Source organism: Salmo salar, chromosome ssa02, assembly GCF_905237065.1.
Source record: "Salmo salar chromosome ssa02, Ssal_v3.1, whole genome shotgun sequence".
Classification (NCBI taxonomy): Eukaryota; Metazoa; Chordata; class Actinopteri; order Salmoniformes; family Salmonidae; genus Salmo; species Salmo salar.
The window spans coordinates 16495574-16517642 of NC_059443.1; the positions used below are offsets into that span (position 1 = coordinate 16495574).

General features: G+C 48.8%; 2 protein-coding genes across 4 annotated transcripts; both read left to right on the forward strand.

The window, feature by feature from the left end:
• Positions 1–289: 289 nt before the first annotated feature.
• LOC100194679 (26S proteasome non-ATPase regulatory subunit 4) lies at positions 290–4387 on the forward strand. 2 transcript variants are annotated; one of them, XM_014150258.2, is made up of 10 exons: positions 290–516; positions 1955–2095; positions 2258–2372; positions 2455–2541; positions 2631–2699; positions 2791–3006; positions 3202–3310; positions 3511–3642; positions 3729–3793; positions 3914–4387. In XM_014150258.2, exons 1-10 carry the CDS (start codon positions 491–493, stop codon positions 4088–4090), a joined length of 1137 nt encoding a protein of 378 aa, XP_014005733.1. In that variant the 5' UTR covers positions 290–490; the 3' UTR covers positions 4091–4387. The 2 variants fall into 2 exon arrangements, with proteins under 2 accessions (XP_014005733.1, XP_014005742.1); XM_014150267.2 differs by having other exon boundaries at positions 3732–3793.
• Positions 4388–4670: 283 nt separating this feature from the next.
• Positions 4671–22006, forward strand: LOC106574387 (zinc finger protein 687a). Of its 2 annotated transcripts, XM_045698626.1 has the most exons (11): positions 4671–4921; positions 5756–7871; positions 8397–8652; positions 10480–10721; positions 10855–11039; positions 12965–13141; positions 18128–18290; positions 18441–18686; positions 19282–19394; positions 19571–19664; positions 19768–22006. In XM_045698626.1, the coding sequence occupies exons 2-11, from the start codon at positions 5772–5774 to the stop codon at positions 20437–20439; spliced, it is 4248 nt and encodes a 1415-aa protein (XP_045554582.1). In that variant the 5' UTR covers positions 4671–4921; positions 5756–5771; the 3' UTR covers positions 20440–22006. The 2 variants fall into 2 exon arrangements, 1 of the variants encoding a protein (XP_045554582.1); XR_006759939.1 differs by lacking the exons at positions 4671–4921; positions 19571–19664; positions 19768–22006 and adding an exon at positions 18836–19191 and having other exon boundaries at positions 19282–19396.
• The last annotated feature ends 63 nt before the right edge of the window (positions 22007–22069 follow it).

The following is a 22069-nucleotide window of genomic DNA, read 5'->3' on the forward strand; positions in this document are numbered from 1 at the left end:
TCCCTAACCCACCCTCTTTGTAAAAAGCTCCTAATGTATTCCTGGTTAATGTTATTTCCAACCATGGCCCTCAAAAGTTGTGCTCTTTTGAATGTTTTGACCTTTGACCCTGATAACCCTGCTCAGCTTCCCTGCTCAGTAAACCAAACCAAAATGTGGATTGCAGTCTCTCTTGGTCCATAACGTATGTCAGTGGAGGCTGCTCATAATGGCTGGAAAGGAAGGAAGGGCACAGAAGAGGGTGCTATTGGGTCCACAATGAGTTATTTACACTAATTACTACATGGTTTGATGTATTTGATAGCATTCCACTAATTCTGCTCCAGCCATTACCATCAGCCCGTCCTCCCCAATTATGGTGCCACCAACCTCCTGTGGTGTACGTGTAAGTCATTGTCAACAAATATATGAGCAGGTATTTTGGGGCTGAACTGCATTTCCCATCGATCATCAGTTCTGGTGACGTAGACAGCAACAAAAAGATTCCAAGATGGGGCTCGAAAGTACTATGGTCTGGTAAGGTACAATAAATTGTCATATGTATTATTCTTTAAACTAAGTAAGAGGAAGAGTTTGTTTAGTTTAATGTGAACGTGCGTCTTTTTTTTTTTAAATCATGAAATTGCCGCTAACATGAGTTATGTAAACACGTCCGGCCAGCAATCCTAGCCATTTTCCTGAGTCATTTTTGGCTTGCTAATGCTAGCTTCGCTATGACATGCAACGGTTATGATTGCAATACAACACATCAGAGAATTTAGAGCAGCTTAGTTAGCTAGCAAGATGTTCTCCGAGAAGTTGTTTCAAGTAAGGTCGTGATGGATTTTTGCCAATGTAGCAAGCATTTCATCCCTAAACTTATCGTTAGCTAGCTAGTATTCTTTGTTATTTGGTAAACAAGGCAGTGGTTTAAACATAAGGTTCGGTAAACGATTACCTCAGCTGCTCTGGATAAAAGCTTCCTATGTCAACATCGACAACATTCGCTAGCTAGGCACTTCAATATGTCCCCTACCGTCAGTCTGTCTAGGGATTAGCAGTAGTATGGGAGAAGGGGGTAAAATGGAGAGTCCTGGTTGGGGAAAACGGTTGGCAGAATGTTAAACTGTTGCCAGTTAAAGGGCACACTAAGATGCACGTTGCAGAAATGGCTCCGCCATTTCCTGGTTTCTAAAATTCTAATAGTTATAATTTGTTTGTGACAAAAAAAAGCAAGTATAGTGTAGAGCATCATTGTACCATCTAAACCACTGTGAAATATATTTTCCATAACCACAAATATTGTGTTTTCAGTTGTTTTGAAGCTGGTGTACAAAACCAAATGTAAAATACTTGCTTTCAATGAGAATTACATAACTCACATTTCTATGTGAATTTGGTCGGGGGCGCCCAAAAACGTACAAATGGCAGCATTAACTAATTTATGCTACACTGTTCTAAATATAGATATAATACCAGCCACCTTGTCACTGTGCTCTAATACATGGTTTCCCAAACTCAGGCCTGGTGCACGTTTTGTTTTTTGCCCTAGCACTACACAGCTGATTCAAATGATGAACTCATCAAGCTTTGGTGGTTTGAATCAACTGTGTAGTGTTAGGGCAAAAAACTAAATGTGCACCCAAGGAGGGGCCCCAGGACCGAGTTTGGGAAACCCTGCTCTAGTGGGCCTACATCAGGGATGGGCAACTCCAGTCCTCGGGAGCCTAGTTGGTGTCACAGTTTTGCTCCAGCTAACACACCTGACTCCAAGAATCAACTAATCATGATCTTCAGTTTAGAATGCAATTCGTTTAAATCAGCTGTGTTTGCTAGGGATGGGATGATGTGGGGTGTGACACAACTCTGGCCCCTGAGGACTGGAGTTGCCCCTCCCTGGCCTACATGCTACACTGTGTAACGTATGTATGTATGTATGTATGTATGTATGTACTGGGTTGTCCGTGTGCCTCAGTGTGGACAACAGTGAGTATATGAGGAATGGAGACTTCCTCCCCACCAGACTTCAGGCCCAGCAAGATGCTGTCAACATTGTGTGTCACTCCAAGACGCGCAGCAACCCCGAGAACAATGTGGGCCTCATCACCATGGCCAAGTAAGGAGCTGTGTGTGTGAGATGTGTCTTTGTGTTTGTCCTATGGTCGCAACAACATTTTTAAACATTCATCATTTAGATATTACAGGATGCCAGGATACTTGTGATTATTTTTAGTGATTGCGTGTAAGAAATGTGTAGTAACTATTGTTCTCTGCGCAGTAACTGTGAGGTGTTGACCACGTTGACTGCAGACGCGGGGAGGATACTGTCTAAACTGCACGCTGTCCAGCCCCGTGGAAACATCAGCTTCTGCACAGGCATCAGAGTGGCACATGTATGTATACTACACAATAATACAATACACTTCATCTTATTGTATGTCACGACACTGAACCCTGTGTCCTCTCCTCTCCCAGTTGGCTCTGAAGCACAGACAGGGGAAGAACCACAAGATGCGTATAATTGCCTTTGTGGGCAGCCCAGTGGAGGACAACGAGAAGGATGTGAGTGTTCTATCAATGCAGTGTGTGGCATGTGTTGATAACTGCATGCATGTCCCCTCTGACATCATTTCCTGTCACGTTCTCTCTAGCTGGTGAAAATGGCAAAGCGTCTAAAGAAAGAGAAAGTCAGTGTGGACATCATTAACTTTGGCGAGGAGGTACCAAATATCTTACCTAATATTTATCTGGTCTCATTATTTCTTTATAGCCATCACTGTCTCCCTTACATAAACTCCTTTTGGTCTCCAGGAGGTGAACACAGAAAAGCTGACGGCCTTCATCAACACTCTGAATGGGAAGGAAGGAGCAGGGTCCCACCTTGTGACAGTGCCTCCAGGCCCCAGTCTGGCTGATGCCCTGCTGTCCTCTCCTATCCTTGCTGGAGAGGGAGGAGCCATGCTGGGCCTGGGTTCCAGTGACTTTGAGTTTGGAGTGGACCCCAGTGCAGACCCAGAGCTGGCACTGGTGAGAGGGGGAGGACTAGATGGATTGATCATCTTCTCTCACTCTTGTTTTTACGCTTTCTAGTTCTCTCTCTCTCTCTCTCTCTCTCTCTCTCTCTCTCTCTCTCTCTCTCTCTCTCGCATTGCCTCTTTTTTGGATGATTATTAGCGTATGCTACAATCTTCCTCCTATGAACTTTTTCTGCACCTTCTCCAGGCTCTGAGGGTGTCTATGGAGGAGCAGAGACAGAGGCAGGAGGATGAGACTCGCAGGGCAGCAGTGGTGTCTGCTGCTGAGGCCGGGGTTCCCTCGCCTACCGCTGACGGTGAGACAAATACACAACTCTCCATCTACACCCTGTACACATAACTATAACCCTCCACCTACAAACTAATCACTCATCTATAACTGGCAACCAACCAATGCCCATACACCATTATCTCTCTCCCCTCTCTGTACTTGAATTTTCCCTGGAGGGAGACACTGCATATGTGGGACTAAACTGTTAACCTCCCCCTGTTCCAGAGTCAGACGAAGCTCTGCTGAAGATGTCAGTCCCCCAGGCTGACACGGCCACGCCCGCTATGCCCGACTTCAGCCGCATGACGGAGGACGAGCAGATTGCCTACGCCCTACAGATGTCCATGCAGGGTGGAGGTCAGTGACATACACCTGTTATAACCAGCCATAGCCAGTTATAACATGGCACAGTCAGTCTGTAACATCTGTCCTATCCTACCCAGCAGAGTTTGGTGCAGAGTCAATGGACATGGACACAGGAGCCCCCGTAGACTCAGAGGGTGCTAAGGTACGGCCAACTCTCACACACCACTGAGATGAAAGTGTACATGTGTAGTGGACATATCCCGCTTGTTACACATGCTCAAAGGCTCTTGTTTTTCTAGCGTATGTTAATCTCTCTCTGCAGGATGAGGAGGACTATGATGTGATGCAGGACCCAGAGTTCCTCCAGAGCGTCCTGGAGAACCTACCGGGTGTCGACCCCAACAACGAGGCCATCCGGAATGCCATGGGCTCGCTGGCCTCACAGACAGGATCCAAACCTGACAGCAAGAAAGATAAAAACGATGAGAAGAAGAAATGAACATTTACACAGTAAACATAATAGATACCCTGGCGTTGACCTGTTGACAATGGCTCCTTTAATATAATAGTTGTGCAAACTGTAACCTCAAATGACCTCTAGGTTTTTTTGTATTGCCATACTCAAACAGTTCAACAGGGCTTTCTTTATCTTTGTTGTGTCAAGGTTAATGATGCATGTTGCCTTTAAAAAAAAAAAAAGTTTGTACTAAAGTGGGACCTTATCAACCCAAGCACATTCAGTAAGTGTACATTTGTGTGCTGATAATAATAAATACATTTACATAATTCAAGAGAACACCTCGTCTGGTTGTTGTGGAATTTTGTACCAATGTTGACATGCTGTACACATACTCCTTCCAAAGAGGGGATTGATGACTACACAACAGATGTGGTGGAATATGGACTTTTATTATAAAAATGTCAGATAAACATTGATTTTATTGCAAACTATCCCTGTGTAACTGTAGGTCTTTCTGAAAAGCCATGCTTTGTGAAACACATAAGATACATTGTCTAAATGTTGTCCCTGCAACACCACAAATGCAGCAAAAGCATGCCCTTGGCTTTGGAGGACATTGTGCCATAAAGGTTATTTGATTGTACCACTGCCATTTTCAGGAAATGATAGCCAACACTCGCCAGAGCAAGAACAAGGCATTACAATATAACACGTATGTACGGCAGGAGTGTGGAAAACAGCTGGAAAATTGCATACACATCAGCTTCCAACGTTGACACGTTATGAACCTGGCAGGACCTATCTCCCCCATCGTTTCTGGTGACGAACAACTCATGCGTCAAAAAGGAAAGTCTGGAACCGAAGAACCAGGTAAACAAACCACATTTCCTTCACATTTAAAACTCCATTAAAACTAGATATACATTTCTGCTTGTCACATATACCCGTATAAACCGCTTATTCAAATGAATGTCCTTAAATCATTTCCAATTGTATGGTTTAAATACCTGAAAAGCAGGCGTTAAAAGGCTTCCTTGCGTTGACGACGACGTAGAAAATTCTAGCTAGCTAAGTAATGTTAGCTACGCTAGCTTGTCGGAGCAATGCTAGAAGGGAACGTAACTAGTTAGTGTATGTGTGCCGAGGTGGTTGACAGTTCAGTGTGGTAGCTAGCTACATAGCTAAATACACATTCTGTCTGATAACGATAAAATATCCACATTTTGTGTTCTCGCAAACTCAGCGAGAATAGCTAGCTAGCTAGTACAGCTGCACTGCATGAAGCATGTGTAACAAGAAAAAACTAGGCCTAGCAATCGGTCTTGCTAGCTGTCTTTGCTGTACTAACTTGCTAACATTAGCTCAGTAGCCAGTTCACACGAGGGCAGTTGGGGAACTTGAACTTTCAAACAAGTTTCTAACTTCCAAATAAAGTGGTTGCTTCTAACTGCTAACTCATTCAACAAGTTTGCCAGGTTTGAGGTTTATTGGGTTCTAGTAATTTACTTACATAGCTACCTGAAATATAGGCTATTCAACATTGCAATTCAACATTATGATGATGATGATGCATGTTCAAAACAGGAAGTCACATCTAGGTTTGTCATGTATTATCAAGATTCATAGTATTCGGTCCTGCCTCAGGCTTCGGTTGGGTTGGAGACAACAGTGTTTGTTTCTCACTCCTGTGTGTCTGTTCTGCAGGTTTTGTAATCCAGGAATGGGGGACATGAAAACCCCAGATTTCGACGACTTGTTGGCAGCCTTCGACATTCCAGACATCGATGCCAAAGAGGCCATCCAGTCTGCGCCGGAAGAGGGTGGGGAGGGGTCAGGGAAGGTCGGGGGCAGCGTGTCGGGGGCCGGAGGTCCCTCGCCAAGACCTTCCAGCCCCACTGACTCCCCTCCCAACTCCCAAAGTGAGCCTCCAGTGGTCAGTGTGATTGTTAAGAACAGGGTGAGGCCTGACTCCTATGAAGAGACTGAGGGGTCAGATGAAGAGGATGGGGACAGCCCTGGGGGCAGTGGGACAGACCCTGAGGTGGAGACTGGGATGGGAGTCAAGGGGGCCCTGCTGAATTCACAACTGGCTCCTAGGATGCCTGGTCTGGTCTCCTCAGAACCTCTCCTCCAGAATGGGTTTGAGGGGTCCACAGTCACGCTGGAGCCCAGTGTGAGAGGCCAGGCGTTGGGCCAGGCCAACGGGGATCTCTGGTCAACCTGCTCCCCTCCCACTGCGAGTGAAGGAGGGGGCAGCATTGGAGGCGCAGGGGGGTCGGCCTGCACAACCAAACATACAGTTAATATTCTCAACAGACGGAAACCTCTCTCCTCTCATACTTCTGCTGGTCCTATAACCTCCACATCCTCATCATCATCATCCTCTTCCTCACTCTCTGTCAACCCACACCTCTCTCCTCCCTCCATCCTGAGTGAGGACACTCCGTGCTCTCCCGGGCCTCTTTCCTCCCCCCCTCCCTCCAACGGAAGCCTGAGAGTGGGGGTGAGGCGCATCATGGACTCGGATGAGGACGACTCTGAACCGGATTTGGGAAGCCCGCTAGTGATCCAAGAGAGCCCAGATTCTCCCATGTGCTCCCCTCCCAAATTTCCACGCAGACACCGCCAAGTGTCCTCTTCAGAGCTGTTCAGCTCCCCAACTCCCTCCTCCCCTCCTCTCCTCTCTTGCCCTCCTCCTCTCTCCTCCAAACCCCCTCCCTCCATCTCTCAGACATCCTCCAGCTCTAAACCCCCCCCTCCAGATGAAGTACCCTCCACCCCCAGGTCTCCCTCCCCTCCTCCTGCCCAGCCCCTGGCCCGTCAGTCCTGGCTGGCTGCTGCCCTCAGTAACCCCAGACCCATCTCTAGCCCTGTGATGGAGGAAAGAAACCCGGAACATGTGATCGAGGAGAGGGACTCACCAGAGAGCCCCCCGCCTGACCAGACAGGTTCTGCTATGTCCACTGTGCCCAAGAGGAGCTCCAGCCCTGTACCAACCTCAGCATCAACTCCACAGGGGGCTAGAGAGGGAGAGGAGCCCATGGAGAGTGAGCCTAGCCTGGGGAGCAGGTCAGAGAACAGTGAGAAGATGGAGGTTGTGGATGGAAGACAAACAGGAGACACAGAGACAGCTCTGGCCAACGCTACGACAACACCAACAGCCCCCGTTCGCCCGCTGAAAGTCCGAATCAAAACGGTCAAGACCCCTACAGGCAGCATCACCAGGACAGTGACGCGAGTAGCATCCAAAGGAGCAGGGGGGACCCCCTCAAAAGGCGCAGATGGCTCCAAACCCTCCCCGGGGAGTCGTAAGGTCCTCAGCCGGAGGGTGGCATCTCAGCAGCCTCCGCAGCAGAAGTCAAAGGGTGGCAGCCTCCTGCCTGTGTCTACACTCCAGGATGCAAGTACCGCCATGTTGATGGCTGCCAGCAAGGCCCAAAACAAGATGGCCGCCGACAGCAACAAGCCCAAAGTGTCGGCTACGGCTGTCAGCATCACCAAGTCAGCAGCCCTCCCTTCTGTCTCTTCCGCCTCTTCCTCATCCCCCAGATTCAGTCCAGGGGGGGGCGGCGTGCGCAGCCTGGGCCAGAAGACCCTGAATGGAGGTGTGTCTGTGTCCCCCTCCCCCCTCCTCACCCCTCAGGGGGGCAGTAGACCAGCCTCCATAGTGAACAGTACAGGAGCCATTATCTCCAGGAGCCAGTCCAGTCTGGTGGAGGCCTTCAACAAGATCCTCAACAGCAAGAACCTGCTGCCCAGCTACAGACCAGACCTCTGTACACCACTACCACCGGAGTGGGACCTGCCTCTGCCTGCACAGGTAACAGACCTAGGTCTATATCAGGGGTATTCAACTCTTACCCCGTGAGGTCCAGAGCCTGCTGCTTTTCTGTTCTACATGGTAATGAATTGCACCCACCTGGTGTCCCAGGTCTAAATCGGTCCCAGATTAGATGGGAACAATGAAAAAACACAGTGGAACTGGCTTTAAGGTCCAGAGTTGAGTTTGATGGGTCTATATCAGCATGGATTCAATATTGCACTAGTAGTGGTTGGAGTAAAAGCGGACGTCCAATTTCTGTTTGACCTTGTGTTCAGTAGACCAATAAATCGCTCTTGTTTATGTTGTTTTTTATGATCACACACCAGATGGGTGCAGTGAAATGTGTTATTTTACAGGGTCAGCCATAGTACTACGGCACCCCTGGAGCAAATTAGGGTTAAGTGCCTCGCTCAAGGGCACATATTAATCCCCAAAGGGGAAATTTGATTGCGCCAGCCAATACATACAACACCAATGAGTATGCAGGTATTGTATTCATGTTGTTCTTCCTTTGCGTCGCAGGGCTACCGCTGTCTGGAGTGTGGCGATGCGTTTGCCCTGGAGCGCAGCCTGGCCCGCCACTACGACCGGCGGTCCCTGAGGATCGAGGTGACCTGTAACCACTGTGCCAAGCGGCTGGCATTCTTCAACAAGTGCAGCCTGCTGCTCCACGCCAGGGAACACAAGGAGAGGGGACTGGTCATGCAGTGTTCCCACCTGGTCATGAGACCTGTCAGTGTAGAGCAGATGATAGGCCAACAGGACACCACTCCCATCGGTAAGAGAGACTGTGTGCTATTACCTTCATATCTCACCTAGGACTGTATACATACAGTGCATTCGGAAAGTATTCAGACCCCTTGACCTTTTCCACATATGTTTTTAGTTTACAGCCTTATTCAAAAATGGATGAAATAGTTTTTCCGCCTCAATCTACAGACAATACCCCATAATGACAAAGTAAAAACAGGTTTTTAGAAATGTTTGCAAATGTATAAAAAATAAAATAATGAAATATCACATTTACATAAGTATTCAGACCCTTTACTTTGCCGAAGCACCTTTGGCAGCGATTACAGCCTCGAGTCTTGGGTATGACGCTACAAGCTTGGGACACCTGTATTTGGGGAGTTTCTCCCATTCTCCCAGATCCTCTCAAGCTCTGTCAGGTTGGATGGGGAGTGTCGCTGCACAGCTATTTTCAGGTCCCTCCAGAGCTGTTCAATCGGCTTAAAGTCCAGGTTCTGGCTGGGCCACTCAAGGACATTCAGAGACTTGTCCCGAAGCCATTCATGCGTTGTCTTGGCTGTGTGCTTAGGGTCATTGTCCTGTTGGAAGGTGAACCTTCGCCTCAGTCTGAGGTCTTGAGCGCTCTGGAGCAGGTTTTCGTCTTGGAGATCAATGTACTTTTCTCTGTTCATCTTTCCCTCGATCCTGACTAAGCTCCTAGTCCCTGCCGCTGGAAAACATCCCCACAGCATGAGGCTGCCACCACCGTGCTTCACCATAGGGATGGTGCCAGGTTTCCGTCAGACGTGACGCTTGGCATTTATGGTCTGAAAGTCCTTCAGGTGCCTTTTGGCAAACTCCAAGTGGCTGTCATGTGCCTTTTACTGAGGAGAGGCTTCCATCTGGCCACTCTACAATAAAGGCCTGATTGGTGGATTGCTGCAGAGATGGTTGTCCTTCTGGAAGGTTCTTCCATCTCCACAGAGGAACTCTGGATCTCTGTCAGAGTGACCATCTGGTTCTCCGTCACTTCCCTAACCAAGATCCTTCTCCCCCGATTGCTCAGTTTGGCTGGGCGGCCAGCTCAAGGAAGAGTCTTGGTGGTTCCAAACTTCTTCCATTTAAGAATGATGGAGGCCACTGTTCATTTTTTGGTACCCTTCCCCAGATCTGTGCCTCGACACAATCCTCTCTCTGAGCTTTACGGACAATTCCTTCAATCTCATGGCTTGGTTTTTGCTCTGACATGGGACCTGTGGGACCTTATATAGACAGGTGTGTGCCTTTCCAAATCATGTCCAATCAATTGAATTTACCACAGGTTGACTCCAATCAAGTTGTAGAAACATCTCAAGGATGATCATTGGAAACAGGATGCACCTGAGCGCAATTTGGAGTCTCATAGCAAAGGGTCTGAATACTTATGTAAATAAGGTATTTCTGTTAAAAAAATATATATACATTTGCAATTATTTCTAAAAACCTTTTTTCTCCTCGTCATTATGGTGTATTGTGTGTAGATTGATGAGGGGGAAAAAATAATTTAATCAATTTTAGAATAAGGCTGTAACGTAACAAAATGTGAAAAAAGTCAAGGGGTCTGAATACTTTCCGAATGCACTGTAAAGCATCTCAGAGTAGCAGTGCTGATTTGGATCAGATTTGACTTTGAGATCATAATGAATATTATATAAACGGGGGGACCTGATCGTAGATCAGCACTCCTACTCTGAGACGCTTTATGAATACTAGTGCAGCGCTGTTTATCAGTACCTATCTACCCCACCTTTCTCTTTACCTCTCACTCTTTTTTCCTCTTTACCTTTCACTCCCCTTCCCCTATCTATCTCCCTGTCTCTCTCTATGCCTCCTTCAGGCATGCTCTCTCCCTCCCTCTCCACCTCCTCTGTCCCAGCTTCCTCTGCTCCGGCTGTGACTTCAGCAGTGACCCCGGCAACCCTGAGCCCCGCACCCCAGCTGCAGCAGCCAATCATCAGTAAGAAGGCGACAGAGCCGGTGCTGTACACCAATAACAAGTGTCCTGAGTGTAAGGTGCAGTTCTGCAGCAAGGCTGAGGTGGCTGCCCACTTCCAAGAGGTCAAACCAGCCCTTAACACTGTGAGTAGAGCAGTGTGTGTGTTCAAAAATCCACAGAACTTTTTCAGTCTAGACACTGTATGTAATAGCTTTAGGAGTACCTGCCTTACTGACCTGTGCACCCTCCTTTCCCCATTTGTCTCTCTCTCTCCAGTCCTGTACGGAGTGTTCTCCTCCCATGCTCCTTCCTAACGGCTGCAGTGCCTCTGCTCACGCTCGCATCCACAACCCCCGCCCCCCCTACGTCTGCCCAGAGTGTGGGGGTGTGGCCAAGCAGCCAGCCTTCCAATCCCATTTGGGGGAGGCCTGTCTCCATTTCACACGACGCATCGGATACAGGTGACCTTTCACCCCTCAATCCCTCTGTAGTTGAAACAAACCTAGTTACTCCCGTAGACACTCATCTAGGATCAGATTGCCTTACCACCAAATAGGGCTGTAGCGGTCATGAAATTTTGCTAAAGTCTGCCGGTCTCAAGGAAATTGACCGTTAATTAACGTAAACGTGTGCACTTTCGGAACGTCACCATATAAAAAAGTATAATAAATCTATGTAATGTACACCATCAGAATAAACTGATTATTTATTTTAGTCAGGTGTAAAGAAACATTTTGATATGAAGAAAATGTATTTCAGAAGAATAACATTTGAGTTGGGCTACTGTAGGCCTATGTTATCTGGCTATGCTCCATGCCATAGGCTGTAGGCTTGTTCATTTAGCTGACAATATATGCCTTATTTTATATGATTTTATAACAGTATAATTGATATGTAAAACTGGGGGAAAACAATCCCATTACAGAGTGTGTTCGCATATGAAGTAGCTATGTTGAGCATAAAAGTGATCATTTGAAACAGGTCCTATATTCTAGATTTTGAGTTATTTAAGAACTTTAGTTGTGAATGATACAGAAATGTCTTAGAAATCAAAACATATGGGCTGCATGGTGCGACTACAGGCTACTGATGATTTGAGAAAAGTAGCAGAAAAGGCTTGCACTCTGTTCCTTGCCTCAGGCTGCACATCTGTGCTCTCATCAAGTGATCATATTTTCACCCATCAGACTATTCTTAATTTAATCTTTTCTTTACTAATATGTCAAATTTATTTTGATTTAGAATGGCTCATTATCACAGGGGCAGGGGAAAAAGACATGTCATCTGTATGCACTCCAATAGTGAATGGAGGCTGTGCGCTTTCCCGCTGGTCCGTTTTGTAGGCTACTTGGGTTTTATAGCGGAGCATGTGCTTAATATGAGCAGCTGAGAAATAAATATAACAATTATTTCACTCCACACACCAACCATTGTTTGAGGAGCATGTTCTGGCTGCCCTACAGCCCGTGCTCTGGCTGCCCTACAGCCCGTGCTCTGGCTGCCCTACAGGCCGTGCTCTGGCTGCCCTACAGGCCGTGCTCTGGCTGCCCTACAGGCCGTGCTCTGGCGGCCCTACAGGCCGTGCTCTGGCGGCCCTACAGGCCGTGCTCTGGCGGCCCTACAGGCCGTGCTCTGGCGGCCCTACAGGCCGTGCTCTGGCGGCCCTACAGGCCGTGCTCTGGCGGCCCTACAGGCCGTGCTCTGGCTGCCCTACAGGCCGTGCTCTGGCTGCCCTACAGGCCGTGCTCTGGCGGCCCTACAGGCCGTGCTCTGGCGGCCCTACAGGCCGTGCTCTGGCGGCCCTACAGGCCGTGCTCTGGCGGCCCTACAGGCCGTGCTCTGGCTGCCCTACAGGCCGTGCTCTGGCTGCCCTACAGGCCGTGCTCTGGCGGCCCTACAGGCCGTGCTCTGGCGGCCCTACAGGCCGTGCTCTGGCGGCCCTACAGGCCGTGCTCTGGCGGCCCTACAGGCCGTGCTCTGGCTGCCCTACAGGCCGTGCTCTGGCGGCCCTACAGGCCGTGCTCTGGCTGCCCTACAGGCCGTGCTCTGGCTGCCCTACAGGCCGTGCTCTGGCGGCCCTACAGGCCGTGCTCTGGCTGCCCTACAGGCCGTGCTCTGGCGGCCCTACAGGCCGTGCTCTGGCTGCCCTACAGGCCGTGCTCTGGCGGCCCTACAGGCCGTGCTCTGGCTGCCCTACAGGCCGTGCTCTGGCGGCCCTACAGGCCGTGCTCTGGCTGCCCTACAGGCCGTGCTCTGGCTGCCCTACAGGCCGTGCTCTGGCTGCCCTACAGGCCGTGCTCTGGCTGCCCTACAGGCCGTGCTCTGGCCTGTAGGGCAGCCAGTGTTTAGGGACAACATCTACAATGATATTTCTCTCTGTCTGCAGGTGTTCTAGTTGTCAGGTGGTGTTTGGAGGGTTAAACTCGGTCAAGTCCCATATCCAGACGGCCCACTGTGAGGTGTTCCATAAGTGTCCCAGCTGCCCGATGGCCTTCAAGTCCTCCCCCAGCGCCCAGAGCCACATCAACACCCAGCACCCCACACTCACTGGAGGACAGGCCAAGTATGTACACACACACTGGTTGTGTTCTCAGATATTTTTTCATTTTTTATTTATTTCACCTTTATTTAACCAGGTAGGCCAGTTGAGAACAAGTTCTCATTTACAACTGCGACCTGGCCAAGATAAAGCAAAGCAGTGCGACACAAACAACACAGAGTTACACATGGAATAAACAAAACATACAGTCAATAACACAATAGAAAAAGTCTATATGCAGTGTGTGCAAATGGCGTAAGGAGGTAAGGCAATAAATAGGCCATAGTAGCGTAATTACAATTTAGCAGATTAACACTGGAGTGATAGATGTGCAGATGATGATGTGCAAGTAGAAATACTGGTGTGCAAAAACAGTAAATAAAAACAATATGGGGATGAGGTAGGTAGTTGGATGGGCTATTTACAGATGGGCTGTGTACAGGTACAATGATCGGTATGCTGCTCAGATAGCTGATGCTTAACCTCTTGGGGCTATGTGGGACGCTAGCGTGCCACCCGTGGTGCACCCTATCAACAGCAGGTGCATTTCAAGAGCGGCAAATTTGAAACCAAATAAATGTCAAAATTCAAATTTTTCAAACATACAACTATCTTACACCCTTTGAAAGATAAACATCTCCTTAATCTAACCACGTTGTCCGATTTCAAAAAAGTGTTACGGCGAAAGCATAAAGTTAGATTATGTTAGGAGAGTACATTGAAAATAGCTGTGTGTAATGTTTTGTCAATTCAAAGACAGGCGTCACCAAAACCATAAAACCAGCTAAAATGATGCACTAACCTTTGACAATCTCCATCAGATGACACTCCTAGGACATTATGTTAGACAATGCATGCATTTTTAGTTCTATCAAGTTCATATTTATATCCAAAAACAGCGTTTTACTATGGCGTTGATGTTCAGGAAATCGTTTCCCTTCAATAACCGGCAGTCAAGTCAGCACCACAAATTAAATAATTAAAATTAGAAAACATTGGTAAAATATTATATTGTCATTTAAAGAATTATAGATTTACATCTCTTGAACGCAATCGACTTGCCAGATTTAAAAATAACCTTACTGGGAAATCACACTTTGCGATACAGACAAACGGCCATGTTGGAGAGATCTAAAATCGAAAATACTATGTAAATAATCCATTACCTTTGATTCTCTTCATCAGATGTCACTTCCAGGAATCCCAGGTCCATAACGAATGTAGTTTTGTTCAAAAAAGCTCATCATTTATGTCCAAAAAGCTCCGTGTTGTTAGCACATGATCTAAGCCCGCCGGACTTCACTTCATGAACGAGGGGAAAAAATATATTTACGTTCGTTCAAACATGTCAAACGTTGTATAGCATAAATCATTAGTGCCTTTTTTAACCAGAACATGAATAATATTCAAGGTGGACGAATGCATTCTCTTTTAAAACGTATTGGAACGAGGGTACCCAACATGACCTCGCGCGCCAGAGTCTAATCGGCCATCACCGTTCCAAGGCTCTTGTTCGGTCAGATCTCACAGTATAAGACTCAAAACACTTTGTAAAGACTGGTGACATCTAGTGGAAGCCATAGGAAGTGCCAAAACATTAATCAGCCCCTGTGTGTTTCAATGGCATAGGCTTAAAGGTAATTCAACACATCAGGTATCCACTTCCTGTCAGAAAATGTCTCAGGGTTTTGCCTGCCAAATGAGTTCTGTTATACTCACAGACACCATTCAAACAGTTTTAGAAACTTTAGGGTGTTTTCTATCCATATATAATAAGTATATGCATATTCTAGTTACTGGGTAGGATTAGTAACCAGATTAAATCGGGTACGTTTTTTTTATCCAGCCGTGAAAATACTGCCCCCTAGCCCCAACAGGTTAAAGTTAGTGAGGGAGATATAAGTCTCCAACTTCAGCAATTTTTGCAATTCGTTCCAGTCATTGGCAGCAGAGAACTGGAAGGAAAGGCAGCCAACGGAGGTGTTGGCTTTGGGGGTGACCAGTGAGATATACCTGCTGGAGCGCGTGCTGCGGGTGGGTGGTGTTATGGTGACCAGTGAGATATACCTGCTGGAGCGCGTGCTACGGGTGGGTGGTGTTATGGTGACCAGTGAGATATACCTGCTGGAGCGCGTGCTGCGGGTGGGTGTTGCTATGGTGACCAGTGAGATATACCTGCTGGAGTGCGTGCTACGGGTGGGTGTTGCTATGGTGACCAGTGAGATGTACCTGCTGGAGCGCGTGCTGCGGGTGGGTGGTGTTATGGTGACCAGTGAGATATACCTGCTGGAGCGCGTGCTGCGGGTGGGTGTTGTTATGGTGACCAGTGAGATATACCTGCTGGAGCGCGTGCTGCGGGTGGGTGTTGTTATGGTGACCAGTGATATATACCTGCTGGAGCGCGTGCTGCGGGTGGGTGTTGTTATGGTGACCAGTGATATATACCTGCTGGAGCGCGTGCTGCGGGTGGGTGTTGTTATGGTGACCAGTGATATATACCTGCTGGAGCGCGTGCTACGGGTGGGTGTTGTTATGGTGACCAGTGAGATATACCTGCTGGAGCGCGTGCTACGGGTGGGTGGTGTTATGGTGACCAGTGAGATATACCTGCTGGAGCGCGTGCTACGGGTGGGTGGTGTTATGGTGACCAGTGAGATATACCTGCTGGAGCGCGTGCTGCTGGTGGGTGTTGTTATGGTGACCAGTGAGATATACCTGCTGGAGCGCGTGCTGCGGTGGGTGTTGTTATGGTGACCAGTGAGATATACCTGCTGGAGCACGTGCTGCGGGTGGGTGTTGTTATGGTGACCAGTGAGATATACCTGCTGGAGCGCGTGCTGCGGGTGGGTGTTGTTATGGTGACCAGTGAGATATACCTGCTGGAGCGCGTGCTGCGGGTGGGTGGTGTTATTGTGACCAGTGAGATATACCTGCTGGAGCGCGTGCTACGGGTGGGTGTTGTTATGGTGACCAGTGAGATATACCTGCTGGAGCGCGTGCTGCGGGTGGGTGGTGTTATGGTGACCAGTGAGATATACCTGCTGGAGCGCGTGCTACGGGTGGGTGTTGTTATGGTGACCAGTGAGATATACCTGCTGGAGCACGTGCTGCGGGTGGGTGTTGTTATGGTGACCAGTGAGATATACCTGCTGGAGCACGTGCTGCGGGTGGGTGTTGCTATGGTGACCAGTGAGATATACCTGCTGGAGCGCGTGCTGCGGGTGGGTGTTGTTATGGTGACCAGTGATATATACCTGCTGGAGCGCGTGCTACGGGTGGGTGTTGTTATGGTGACCAGTGAGATATACCTGCTGGAGCACGTGCTGCGGGTGGGTGTTGTTATGGTGACCAGTGAGATATACCTGCTGGAGCGCGTGCTACGGGTGGGTGGTGTTATGGTGACCAGTGAGATATACCTGCTGGAGCGCGTGCTGCGGGTGGGTGTTGTTATGGTGACCAGTGAGATATACCTGCTGGAGCGCGTGCTGCGGGTGGGTGGTGTTATGGTGACCAGTGAGATATACCTGCTGGAGCGCGTGCTGCGGGTGGGTGGTGTTATGGTGACCAGTGAGATATACCTGCTGGAGCGCGTGCTGCGGGTGGGTGGTGTTATGGTGACCAGTGAGATATACCTGCTGGAGCGCGTGCTGCGGGTGGGTGTTGTTATGGTGACCAGTGATATATACCTGCTGGAGCGCGTGCTGCGGGTGGGTGGTGTTATGGTGACCAGTGAGATATACCTGCTGGAGCGCGTGCTGCGGGTGGGTGGTGTTATGGTGACCAGTGAGATATACCTGCTGGAGCGCGTGCTGCGGGTGGGTGGTGTTATGGTGACCAGTGAGATGTACCTGCTGGAGCGCGTGCTGCGGGTGGGTGGTGTTATGGTGACCAGTGAGATATACCTGCTGGAGCGCGTGCTGCGGGTGGGTGTTGTTATGGTGACCAGTGAGATATACCTGCTGGAGCGCGTGCTGCGGGTGGGTGGTGTTATGGTGACCAGTGAGATATACCTGCTGGAGCGCGTGCTGCGGGTGGGTGGTGTTATGGTGACCAGTGAGATATACCTGCTGGAGCGCGTGCTGCGGGTGGGTGTTGTTATGGTGACCAGTGATATATACCTGCTGGAGCGCGTGCTGCGGATGGGTGGTGTTATGGTGACCAGTGAGATATACCTGCTGGAGCGCGTGCTGCGGGTGGGTGTTGTTATGGTGACCAGTGATATATACCTGCTGGAGCGCGTGCTACGGGTGGGTGTTGTTATGGTGACCAGTGAGATATACCTGCTGGAGCGCGTGCTGCGGGTGGGTGTTGTTATGGTGACCAGTGATATATACCTGCTGGAGCGCGTGCTACGGGTGGGTGTTGTTATGGTGACCAGTGAGATATACCTGCTGGAGCGCGTGCTGCGGGTGGGTGTTGTTATGGTGACCAGTGAGCTGAGATAAGGCAGAGCTTTACCTAGCAAAGACTTATAGATGACCTGGAGCCAGTGGGTCTGGCGACTTATATGTAGCGAGGGCCCGCCGACGAGAGCATACAGGTTCCAGTGGTGGGTGGTATATGGGGCTTTGGTGACAAAACGGATGGCACTGTGATAGACTACATCCAGTTTGCTGAGTAGAGTGTTGGAGGCTATTTTTTTAAATTACATCGCCAAAGTCGAGGATCGGTAGGATAGTCAGTTTTACGAGGGTATGTTTGGCAGAGTGAGTGAAGGAGGCTTTGTTGCAGAATAGGAAGCCGATTCTAGATTTAATTTTGGAATGGAGATGTTTAGTATGAGTCTGGAAGGAGAGTTGACAGTCTAGCCAGACACCTAGGTATTTGTAGTTGTCCATATATTCTAAGTCGGAACCGTCCAGAGTAGGGATGCTAGTCGGGCGGACGGGTGCGGGCAGCGATCCGTTGAAGAGCATGCACTTAGTTTTACTAGCGTTTAAGAGCAGTTGGAGGCCACGGAAGGAGTGTTATATGGCATTAAAGCTTATACCCTTCACTCCTTCCTTACAGGATGATCTACAAGTGTGTGATGTGTGACACGGTATTTACCCAGAAGCCACTGCTGTACGTACACTTTGACACCCACTTAGTCAAGCAGAAGGTGCACGTGTTCAAGTGTCCTGAATGCCCCAAGCTCTACGCGCAGAGAAGTTCCATGCTGGAGCACATCAAGGTACATCTATGGGTTCTCCTCTCACACAGTCCTTCTCCAGACTGGGTTTGGGTCAGTCAGTTCTGTTGATATGATATGTAGCTTAACTTTCCTCAATCTCCCTATCTGCTGTGTTCCTTTCTCTATTCTCCTCCCCCTTCCCTCGCTCAGACTACTCACAGAGGCCCCGCAGTCAAACAGGAAGTTCCCGTTGCCATGGCGCCCTCCCCTGCCCCTCCCCCTCGGGTGCGGAGCTCGGTGAAGACGGAGAGCTCTGACGGAGAGGAGTGGGGAAGGGAGGAAGAGGAGGAGGAAGAGAGCAGTAAGACAAGCCCAGGGTGGAGCTGTGCTCCCTGCCACGCCCGCTACGCTGACAGAGAGGACTACATTACCCATATGGCCGAGCAGCATGGCAAGGTCAGGAACACAGACTGCACATAGACTACACATAAAGACAGTTAAATGTTTCATGCAGTAGTGATATACTGTTTGATGTGCAGTACAGTAGATTGATTCTGAATCGGTTCTAACTGATCAGTGATCCATTGTATCTTCTGACCCTCTAGGTCAGGCCTACTCTACTGCCGGCCCACGGGCCCAGTCCCGCCCAAAATTAACCCCTATCTGGCCCTTAAACGAATCACCTAATCACCACAGGCCCAATCCTCACTTGAGAAAAGTTATGCTTAATACGTCACTTACGTTCTTCCATCAAAATACGATCAGAGTTTATTTATGCTCACCTTTGAGCTCCCCAGGTGTTTCTCAAGTTGGGATTGGGCCCGATCATATAGGTTATAAAGTCATATCATGTATATCTAAAGTTCTGGAGCACAGTCACCTCTCACATGAAGTGGAGGGATCCAGGAAAGTTTGCCCTCTTTTTTTTCTTTGAAGAACAGATTTTCAGCCGTTTTTCTCAGTAAGCATCATTGTCTTTAGTAGCCTTTCTGTTTTTAAACTAGGGGAGCTGAGGGGACTGTTCACTGTAAGGTGCCTGTGTTTTGTGTAGATCCTGAAGAAGTTCCCGTGTAGTCTGTGTGAGAACTCCTTCTCCTCCACGTCCAGCCTCAGACGCCACATCAGAGTCAAACACAAGGGCATCAAACGAGCCTTCCACTGCCGGTGAGTATGCACACTACACCCTAACCCCTACATACCCTACCCCCACGTTAGAGTCTAAATGAGTCATCCACTGCTACTAAGTATGCACACTACACGCTAACCCCTATACTACCCTACAGCAGCTGTATCTCACCTTAACCCCTACACTAAACCCTAACGTGTGTTTGTGTGTGTAGGTTGTGTAGTGAGGGTAAGAGGACGTTCAGCAGTAGACTGGTGTTGGAGAGACATGTCCAGCTGAGACACGGCATGTCAGCTGTGGACACAAAGGTAGAGTTCCACTTTCTCTCACAACTACCGACTGCAGCCTTAATATAGGAAGACCGGTTATTAATGCTAAATGTCATTAACTCTAATTTTCTCTGTCTGTCAGCGAGGGAGGGGTGCAGAGGGGGCCGACAGTTCCTCGGAGCAGGACGGAGGCTCCAACCCTCCGTTCACTGTTTCAGCTGAGGAAGACGGAGGAGGAGGAGGGTTGAAGACTGAGGAGGAAGAGGACGATGTGTCCGAGGGCATCATCCCTGCTAAGAGACCTCGCGTCACCTCCTCGGCCCCCCCTCCTCAGCCAGAGTCTGGGTTCCACTGTGCTCCGTGTGGCTTCACCACCGAGGACCGCGCCGTCTTCCTGGACCACATCCTCCAGCACCGCTCCGAGGCCCTGGGGGGAGGAGTCAGCCTGCAGTGTCTACAGTGTGGAGCCTGCTTTGCCTCCGCCCCCTCCCTCTCCCGCCACCGCTTCATCAGCCACAGGGTTCGAGACACGCCCCCTGACAACCACAGCCGTCACGGCCATAACGACCGCTCCCTGACATCATCTCCCGGCAACGGCGGTAACCATGGTGACGGGAGTCCCAGAGGGGGTTCCCTGCCAGGGTCTCCCTCTTCCTCGTCTCACCCCCCCACACCGCTGGGGGAGGACGGGGAGGGCAGGGTGGGGTGTAAGGTGTGTGGGAAACGCTTTGAGAAGGTTTCGGATCTGAACACACACTTCAGGACTCACGGCATGGCCTTCATCACCGCACGCAAGACAGACAAACCTGTCTGAGAGAAAAAAGAGAGAGGGAGGGGAAGGTGGAGGAGGAGGAGGAGATCATATTTTGGAGGGAAGGAGGGTGATAGAGTACTATAAACTGCAGATATTTTAGTAAGAGAGAGGAGGTATGGGAAGGAAAGCTCTTCACTGTAAACTGTTCTTCAGCAGTGTGTTCCTGTCATCACTTATCCGACACACAAGCACGTTGTGATAAGTTGTTTTCATTCAATTTTTTCTTATTTAATTTTCTGGCACATTTGTCATATGGCAGCCATAACCTGTGTGTGTTTGTCTGACTGATTCTGAACGCAGTACCTCAGGTGCTGTACCTGTCTAAGCTGAGGTAGTATTAACATCTTCTCACTGAGTTGTAAACAGTGGAGGCTGCTGAGGGGAGGACGGCTCATAATAATGGCTGCAACGGAGCCAATGGAAAGGCATCAAACACCTGGTTTCCATGTGTTTGATGTAGTTGATACCATTCCACTGATTCCACTCCAGCCATTACCACGAGCCCATCCTCCCCAATTAAGGTGCCACCAACCTCCTTTGGTTGTAAATTAGTTATGAAACGCATTATTACAGGTTATATTACCAAATAACACTTCCATTCAGAAGTGTACTTTTTAAAATGGAGACAGTTAACCACCAGTCAGTCTACAGCTGAGTTCTATTAGGGTTCTGTTGTCCGTCATCAACAGGGAATGTGACTGGTGTTGGAAGATACTAGTCAACATGGGGGTGTGATTTGCTTATTGATTTGAATGTTTCAGTTTCCTATGGTTCATCCAAGCACAGAATCTCACAGTGGATTGGTGACAGCCACCACTGGCCTTTCTCTGTGTAGAGCCAGTCCCAGTTCTCATTCTCACTATTGCATTGATTTTAGGTTTTGTGTATGTGTGGGTATTTGTTTTTCATTGTAAGCTCTGGATTGGCTTGGTCTCTTGAATGTTCTCCATTCTCATCCCGGTCCGTCTAACCATATATTATGATCAGGGATGAGATTGGCTCCACAGAGATGTCCGGCAGAGTATTCCTGTTCATCCTTGTAACATCAGGAATTCCAGATGAATCAGGAAACATCCCATCTCAAGATGACCCTCTATAACCTGGAGGGGTTGGACCCTTCCATTACTAAAGTGTGGTTGTACTTGAACATAACTGAACCATAACCATGTAAATATGAGTACTAGACAGCTATCCTCTCTTTCTCTCTCTGAAAGGGAGGGAGGGAGATATAGATGGAGTGATAGTGAAACTCCTGGTGTAGGAGGAGAGGTGTGAGGGGTTGAGGACAGTGATTGTATGTTAAAGAAAAGCATGTAAGGCGTGTTGAACTGCAGTAAAAAAAATATATACTTTTTTTAACTTAAAGATTAGTCACCCAATCAGCGGTGTTAACTGTTATCCCTTCTACTCTTTTGATAAAGGTATTGTGTGCGTGTCTCCAGCTAGAGTTTCTTCAGTCTTCAGAGATTACAATGTTAACACACAGCCCTCTTTCTCCCTGTAACCCAATTCTATGTTTTCTTTCTTGTGTAGAGCATTTCTAATAAAATACCCAGAGATAAAGTGATTATTATATTCTGAGTCTCATTTGAGCTTCTGTCAGTCGTAACAATCCATAGATAGAGTAAGT

Excerpts from the sequence above, each read along its gene's own strand:
- LOC100194679 (XM_014150258.2), top strand. The coding sequence starts at position 491 with ATGGGGCTCGAAAGTACTATGGTCTG. Across the intron at positions 2,373-2,454 it reads CAGGCATCAGAGTGGCACAT|TTGGCTCTGAAGCACAGACA; the intron begins GTATGTATACTA and ends CTCCTCTCCCAG. Across the intron at positions 3,007-3,201 it reads CAGACCCAGAGCTGGCACTG|GCTCTGAGGGTGTCTATGGA; the intron begins GTGAGAGGGGGA and ends CACCTTCTCCAG.
- LOC106574387 (XM_045698626.1), top strand. The coding sequence starts at position 5,772 with ATGGGGGACATGAAAACCCCAGATTTCGACGACTTGTTGGCAGCCTTC. Across the intron at positions 7,872-8,396 it reads ACCTGCCTCTGCCTGCACAG|GGCTACCGCTGTCTGGAGTG; the intron begins GTAACAGACCTA and ends TTTGCGTCGCAG. Across the intron at positions 10,722-10,854 it reads TCAAACCAGCCCTTAACACT|TCCTGTACGGAGTGTTCTCC; the intron begins GTGAGTAGAGCA and ends CTCTCTCTCCAG.